Genomic DNA, 7,867 nt, shown 5'->3' with positions numbered 1-7,867 from the left:
CAAGAAGCAATGTAATATTAACACAAGAAATTGTTTTTGATCCATTTTTGAAAATTACAAAAGTAGCTTCACTCTTAGCACAATAGCTCACACACTAATGAACAGATTGTCATGAAATTTTCACAGCTGTCTTTTGTAGGTCAGTACCAACTAAAAATGAGGTTAATTCTAAAATACTAGCGTCCGGGACTTTTCAGCCCATGTGTTAATATAAGTTTAAAAAATTGCTTTTAATAATTAGGCATACTAAAAAGTTAATGAAAATATTTCTTTAAAGTATTAAACATTTAAATAAAAATTCTCCAGTATTTGTTTTTAATTTTTTTTTTTTGAATGACCTGGGAATACTTTTCGGTATTGCTAAACAACCTAAAACATATTAAATTTAGTAATTTACCTATCCATTCTATATTTTATTGCATTTACTTGAAGTAAAACTAATACAGCCTGCAAAATAAAGGGCAATTTTTTTTTTGAAAGTTTATAATAAAAAAACCCATCACAAGGAGGTCGTGGCACGTGGTGAAACATTTACTTTTATTATTCAATATTTCGTGGTAATTGTAAATCTGCAATTAGATCTTTTCTATTGCCACTAATATTTGATATTATTACTAATTATTTAAAAACTATAGGATATAAATATAAGGAATATAGTTCTGAATATTTCAATTGTATCATCTGTTTAAACACCAAAAGTTAGATGATTAATATTTCTATTGAAACGATTTATTACGATATAAATACAAAAAATATAACAAGTGATTTTAACGAAATTTCGGGCTTATCTCATAAATTTACTGTTAATGGCAAGTATATAAGTTTCTGGTCATATCAATCTAAACAAAATCATTTTTGAAATCGTCACAAAATTTTGTATTTAATGATATCAATATTAAACTTGTAAGCTTAACTAAAAATAGGTTAAAAGTTTAACATTTGTAAATTATAAATGATTTATAGATTTTAGAAATAAAATTTATAGTATTGTTCTTGAAGACAAATAAAAAAATTATGACTAAACCAATAAGCAATGTATATATATAATTATGATTTCATTAGTGATGTTATTTTATCAATGATTTATAATAGTTGAAATTAACGATACGTGATCCAATATAACAAAACGTCGTTTAGTTTGACAAATTTTAACTTCTCATATAATATTATGCGTTTTAGTTCTTTTACAATTCACAAAATACGTTTATTTCATTGTAATTCAGTATAACTAACAAACATAAGTATTTCATTCGACAAATTATTAATATTTTTATTCTTTAAATAAAAAAAAAAATTGCAATACAATAAAAAAATAAAAGCTTTTATTATAAAAAATATTTTTGCTAACAAAGATGCTGTTAGCTATGATAAAAAAAAAATTAATTATAAAAATTGAACATTTATAAAAATTGTACTAGGGTCATTTTAAATATATTTTTTCATTGACATCTAATGATCGTTATAAAATATGAAATGATAACAAAAAAAAAAAAATTAAGGCAAATATAATAAAACTAAAAGAATAATTTTTCTATAAATAGTAAATTCAATGGAGTAGTGACATATTTTAGAAACCACGATATATTTCTCTCTTCTGGAAATTATTTTAATGTATCAAACATTTTTGGAAGCTCGACCTCATCAATGTCTAATTAATATTACTATTATAGTTTTTTATTTTACTTCACCTTCAATTTTATTCATTTTTATCCTAGTTTCCTTTACTCTACTGCCTAATATGTTCGTGATATTAAGAGATCAACAAGTAACATGGACCTTTCGATGTTATACAGAGTGATTTTTTTATTATAACCCACTCATTTACTTGCTGAATAAATATAATTTAAACATTTTTTTTTTCTTTAGATACACATTATTCTTGAATTATTTACTATTTAAAACTTTTTATGTTCATCCCTTATGCCTTGTAAGGGTGTTAACTTTAATTTTATAAATGGGAACACATATTTTGAATATAATAAAATGTTTGGATTTTTAATTCAATAGTAAATGTATAGGATTTTTTTATGTCAGGCCATACAATATGTAAAAAGTACTTAATGCAAAATCGAATTACTTAAGTTATGATTTTTATTTATATTTGATATTTTTAATCAGTCTTAATAGTTAAGTCATATTTTAAAATATAAAATTTTGTCCTTGAAATTTCTAGAATGACAGAATTGTGTAAATTTACGTACATAAATAATTATTGTAATACTAAAATAAAAATCAAGTGTTTCTCTCAAAACTCATTTGTCAGTATTAAAATTGTATAAAATGGAAGATTAACAATATCGATTATTATTACTTTAGTACCGTTATACTATTTATAATAAATTTATTTTACAGATTAATTAGTCTTCAAATAATTGCTTATTTATCTCAAAAAAATGTTATTTCGATTCTTAATTTTAAATTTTTATAACTTTTGGATTTTAAATAAAAGTTTGATGGTTTTCTGTAGTTCAAGTTCAAGTTCGAATCAAAACATAGATACAAAATATATTATCAATGCATTCAATACTATTTGTCAACAGAAAGGATGGTTAGATATTACATATAAGTACAGGGTCGATGATTACACACATCGTTATATTAATACGAGCGAAATTAAGTCGGAAATTAATGAAGATAATTTCCTTCAAAAAATACCAATGNCGTACATAAATAATTATTGTAATACTAAAATAAAAATCAAGTGTTTCTCTCAAAACTCATTTGTCAGTATTAAAATTGTATAAAATGGAAGATTAACAATATCGATTATTATTACTTTAGTACCGTTATACTATTTATAATAAATTTATTTTACAGATTAATTAGTCTTCAAATAATTGCTTATTTATCTCAAAAAAATGTTATTTCGATTCTTAATTTTAAATTTTTATAACTTTTGGATTTTAAATAAAAGTTTGATGGTTTTCTGTAGTTCAAGTTCAAGTTCGAATCAAAACATAGATACAAAATATATTATCAATGCATTCAATACTATTTGTCAACAGAAAGGATGGTTAGATATTACATATAAGTACAGGGTCGATGATGACACACATCGTTATATTAATACGAGCGAAATTAAGTCGGAAATTAATGAAGATAATTTCCTTCAAAAAATACCAATAATAAACGATTTCATAATTGTTAGATACACTGCATATTTGAAACTATTTAAATATTTATTGAACAGTTTTTATGAATTATGTTGCAGTTATATTAATATCGATGAAAAAAATTTCATTTATTGCTCTAGGATGTTGCGGCATACAGTAAGCACATCAGCTAAAATGTTTCTAAAATTTTTATATGTCGCTATTTTCATACACAATATAAATGTTCATCTATATAATCAATATGAATTAGATTATAAAATATTTGTTACTCAAATAAAGCTATTGTATGATCTGACATTAAAAAAACGTATTAATATTACTTTTATAACTATTGCTGTGAATGTAGTAAACTGTATTGGAAGTTTAATTAATGATTCATTAAACACAATTATAGAGGACTTAGACACATTAAATCATTATGAAGCATGTTATTATGAAAAATCAGTTGAAACATTAATTCGAAAAACAATAGACATGGACAGAAAAATATTTTCTGGATATATTGATGATCATATAACTACTTTAGATTGGTTTTATAAGCTAGCAATTAAAGATGGATATTATGACTTGGGCTTTGACCAAGTGATCGTTGATAATATGTACACGTAAGTTTTTATACTAAAAATCAAAACTGTACCTGAAAACTAACATAAGTTAATTATGTAAATTTTTAGAGAAAAATAATAATTATAAAATGTAACCTTTTTAAATCGTTACAAAGATTTAAATTAAAATACGGGTAGTTTATAATGCCTCAATTTTTTTCTGTATATTATGTCGACTTACGTTATATGATGCAAATTTAGGTTTGGACTTAAGCTCTTCTTACTCTGATAAAATATGGAAAGGTTTATTATAACAAAATGTTACTGATATTAATAATATTCAATTTCAAAAACAAATATTTAATAACTTGAAAATAAAAAATTTTTTGAGTTATTATTAGTGTAGGTAACATATATTTTTTTAAACATTCTTTAGGTCACATTTATTCTAATACATATAAAAATAAAGTATGTAAAATGATTTTACGATTGGTCAAACCTAACACGTGCATCAAGATGGTTGAATATTTAAATTTGAAGAAAGCTTTCTTTTATTTATCATATGAAGTATCCTATTTACAATACAAAAAATGTAAAGTTCTTTTATTATAAATACGATATTTTCTAAAAAAAAGTTATTAACCTAATTTAACCTAGTACCCAATATTAACAGATTGTTTTCATATCTCCATCAATTAGTGGTTAAAGGAAAATTATATTTTATATCTTAAATGTTTCTATACATATAATATGTACTGATCATTAATATAATTTAAAACTAATAATACTTTTAAAACATGAATTTAAACCTAAAAAATATTTAACTCGAAAAGTTACAAGAATATTAAACATTACAGCTACGATTTATCGGTGTTTAGCTCGTGTACGTCTGAAGTCACCCGCCTATTTTTAGAGTACTATTCTGTTTGACTGTTTATTCAGTGTTTTTACCCGTTTTGAAACCAAAGTTTCTCCTTTTCGGCACATTTACGGTGCCCACTGGGGTTCTGGATGCAATCTAAAGTCTAGATTGCATCCAGAACCCCAGTATCTAGACCTAATTTGAAAGGAGGTGATCAGCACCACTGTGTCGTAGAAGCACTTTGCAAAGTAAACTTCCAACTCACAAATATCCACGGATAATTCGCGTAATTCTGGTAAGAGCAATCAAGGTCCTAAATCTCCAACGAGCCCTTTTCACAAAAAATCCTACATTCACTAAATCCGTCATTAAATAAATTTCTAATACCCATCCTTAAACTAACAGCATGGATTGCAACTCATCCGATGTCATCGTTGTGACGTCACTCGGTCCGCCAACTTCAAGCATAAATTCGCTCTATGTCGATTCTCCTTATGCGTCAGAAGTTAGACAACTCAATATTCCTCAATGCTTTCCACTACACTACACTGGTCCCCTTATTGTACTATTTTCTGCTTCTGGCAATAATAACTTGGGCAATTTTCACCCAGTCAAATTCGGGAAAACTTTGTCCAAAATATTTTCTTGTAATCTTAGTATCAACCCTATCGGTTCTTAGCGTGTTAAAAGCACGTTTGATTCGGTTAATAACGCCAACAATTGCCTCACTTACCGAACACGGCTACTTTTTGAATATTCCTAGCACTATAGAGTATTTGAGTCATATGACTAGATAAAAGTATCTCAGAAGAAAACTTTTGTGAATATCAAGAGTATTTGCACAATATTCACAGATTAAGCTACACGACGTAACGCATATAGTATTACTTGATTAACCAGCGTAGGCTAATCATTCAGATAGGTTATAACGACATTTGATATATTTTCACAAGGTAGTGCGTCACAATCTGTTTATGACATTTTATGATTACAGTCCATTCAAGCATTTAACACATTTATAAATAATGTTCATTAATAAATATTTTTCAATATAGGTGTATAAAGGAAAATATTGAGGCTAATCATAAACTTTATGATTTACATCAAGAAAATGTGAATTTTAAAGGACCAATATAACTACCAGATTCTAAAGATAGTCAAGAATACTATCTAAATTTAGATACGACCATTGATTTGAATAATAAAAGTTATTTTTTTTTATATTACAAAAAAGAAAAATTGTTTTAATTAAGTTAGTTATTATTTTATTTTATGTAGCTTTTAATTATAAAATCAAACTGCAAATAATGTTTATGACAGGATTTGAAAAAGCAATTTTTTTAGTTGCAATCAGTTTTTAATTGATTTTTATGTTCATTTTGTTTCAATAAAAAAAAAATATCTGTTTTTGAAATGTTTAATTAATTTAATTTATGTTGAATGGAAATATATAATAAAGAACTTAAATACTATTGATAATTTGCTTTTATATATATATTTCATAAGAATTGGTCAATCTTTTTAAGATAAAAAATCTTTTATTATAATTAATACAATAAAATTAATACATTTCTTTTTAACGATAAATGGTAATACTAAATAATAAATAATTTATTTTATGAGGTTTTCAAGTAGAAAATAATTTCTTTTTTATTTTTGTAATTTTTTGCTCATTTTTCTTTCATGTTATGTTGGCATTAATTTTATTATATTCAATTTTTCAGTGGGTAATTAAAAATATTTTAATATTTTTTCATTTAAAAACTATGTTTCATCATTATTCTTCCTGTAGTTAGTTTTGAGGATGAATATAGCCAGGCAAGTACTTATCAACTAACACAATCAGGACCTTGGGAAAACCTGTTGAAATTCCTGCATCCCCCCAAAAAATACTCCGATCAATATTTTAAAAGTTACTAATAATTAAAAGTAATAACTGATGGTGAGATGTGGGTGCTACTATTTTTTAACACATTTCTCTGCTCCTTCCGTACTCATCCTGCCGCCTAAATATAAAAATGTTAATAACTTCTGAAATACTGGTCCAAAGTTGTTATTGATCAATAATTTTCTTAATTAGAACATTATCTTATAAATAAATTTGTTAATTATGTACGTATGAAATTTTAAAGTTAACAGTTACAAAAGGGTTCGAGACTAATGCACTAAAAACCCTAAGATTATGTATTTTAAAAAGTTTGTATATGCAATTAAATACGAACTATTGTTAATTTATGCAGTGATTTATAGAGTGTTCATAAATTAAGAAAACTGGTTTCTATTGTTCTCACTTTATATGTAATTTTTCAGTAAAATTTATGTTGATTTTGCGATTTTTTTAAACACAAATGTTCAATATTTTTAAAATAGCTAAGTCCTCCCTTGCCTATGAACCCTCTCTTCATAAGGTAGATATGATTGTGGCTTGTTTTATGATATTATATGGCCAGCTCAAATTTTAGCACCAACAAAAAGAAAAAAGAATTACGCTCTTGTTACTTAAAGCAGACTGTTTGATATTGGGGAAAAACAGGAGATACTTTTGTTATAGAATAGGTAGGCGGTATTGCAACGAAGGTTTGTATTGTAAGTTAGTCGTAAACTGGACATCAAATGTTAAGTCTGGGGAACGTTCCCAGACCATAGAGGTAGTAAGAAAAATCCTTTCTGTTCTCATATTCTATTTTATAAATTTGTAGAAACATTTCTACATTATTGCTTTATTTATCCCTTTTCACCACTAAAATAGATATTTTGTTTAATTGCGTTGACTACGAATGTTTCTAGAGGGAAGTGAAGCTCCTATTCAAACTAATAATTAATTATTATTTTTATTTAAGATATATATAAAAATGTCAGTATTTTTGGATCACTATTAAAAGATAAGTTGAAAAATTTAATTTTTTTTTTGATAAGTTATCATTTTGAACCCTCCTCTGTGGGCATGTTAAGGGTCAGATTTTCAAAAAAAAATAAATTATGGGTAAATACCTAATGTATCTATTAAAAAAATTGTTTCAATTCATTTATTTTTCAAAAAGTTATGGTAGTTTTAAGTAAAAAAAACCTTGCACAATGGGGTCGCGGCACAGTGAGGACGTAGCATAATTGGGTCTAGTATAGATGATATCTGACAGTAATTAAAATCTGTCCTTTAAAAAGGGCTTCGCACAGAATTTTTTTAGATAATAATTTGTTGTTTATTATGAATAAATGATCTGCAAATAATTTTCATTAGAGTAAAAAATATACTTTTATTATTCAATTTTTCATGCTAATTTCAAATCAGCAATTATATGTTTTCCATCTTTAATAATGTCTGAAATTATTACTAATTAGTTAAAAAC

General features: G+C 25.3%; 1 protein-coding gene across 1 annotated transcript; it reads left to right on the top strand.

Annotated features, from left to right (window-relative positions):
* Positions 1 to 2,756: 2,756 nt before the first annotated feature.
* Positions 2,757 to 5,882, top strand: LOC126898947 (uncharacterized). The gene is made up of 2 exons (XM_050673373.1): positions 2,757 to 3,718; positions 5,576 to 5,882. The coding sequence occupies exons 1-2, from the start codon at positions 2,859 to 2,861 to the stop codon at positions 5,655 to 5,657; spliced, it is 942 nt and encodes a 313-aa protein (XP_050529330.1). The 5' UTR covers positions 2,757 to 2,858; the 3' UTR covers positions 5,658 to 5,882.
* Positions 5,883 to 7,867: the final 1,985 nt, after the last annotated feature.

This window comes from Daktulosphaira vitifoliae, unplaced genomic scaffold, assembly GCF_025091365.1.
Source record: "Daktulosphaira vitifoliae isolate Bord-2020 unplaced genomic scaffold, ASM2509136v1 Scaffold_2, whole genome shotgun sequence".
NCBI classification, from domain to species: domain Eukaryota; kingdom Metazoa; phylum Arthropoda; class Insecta; order Hemiptera; family Phylloxeridae; genus Daktulosphaira; species Daktulosphaira vitifoliae.
This window is presented reverse-complemented; position numbering and strand designations above follow the sequence as displayed.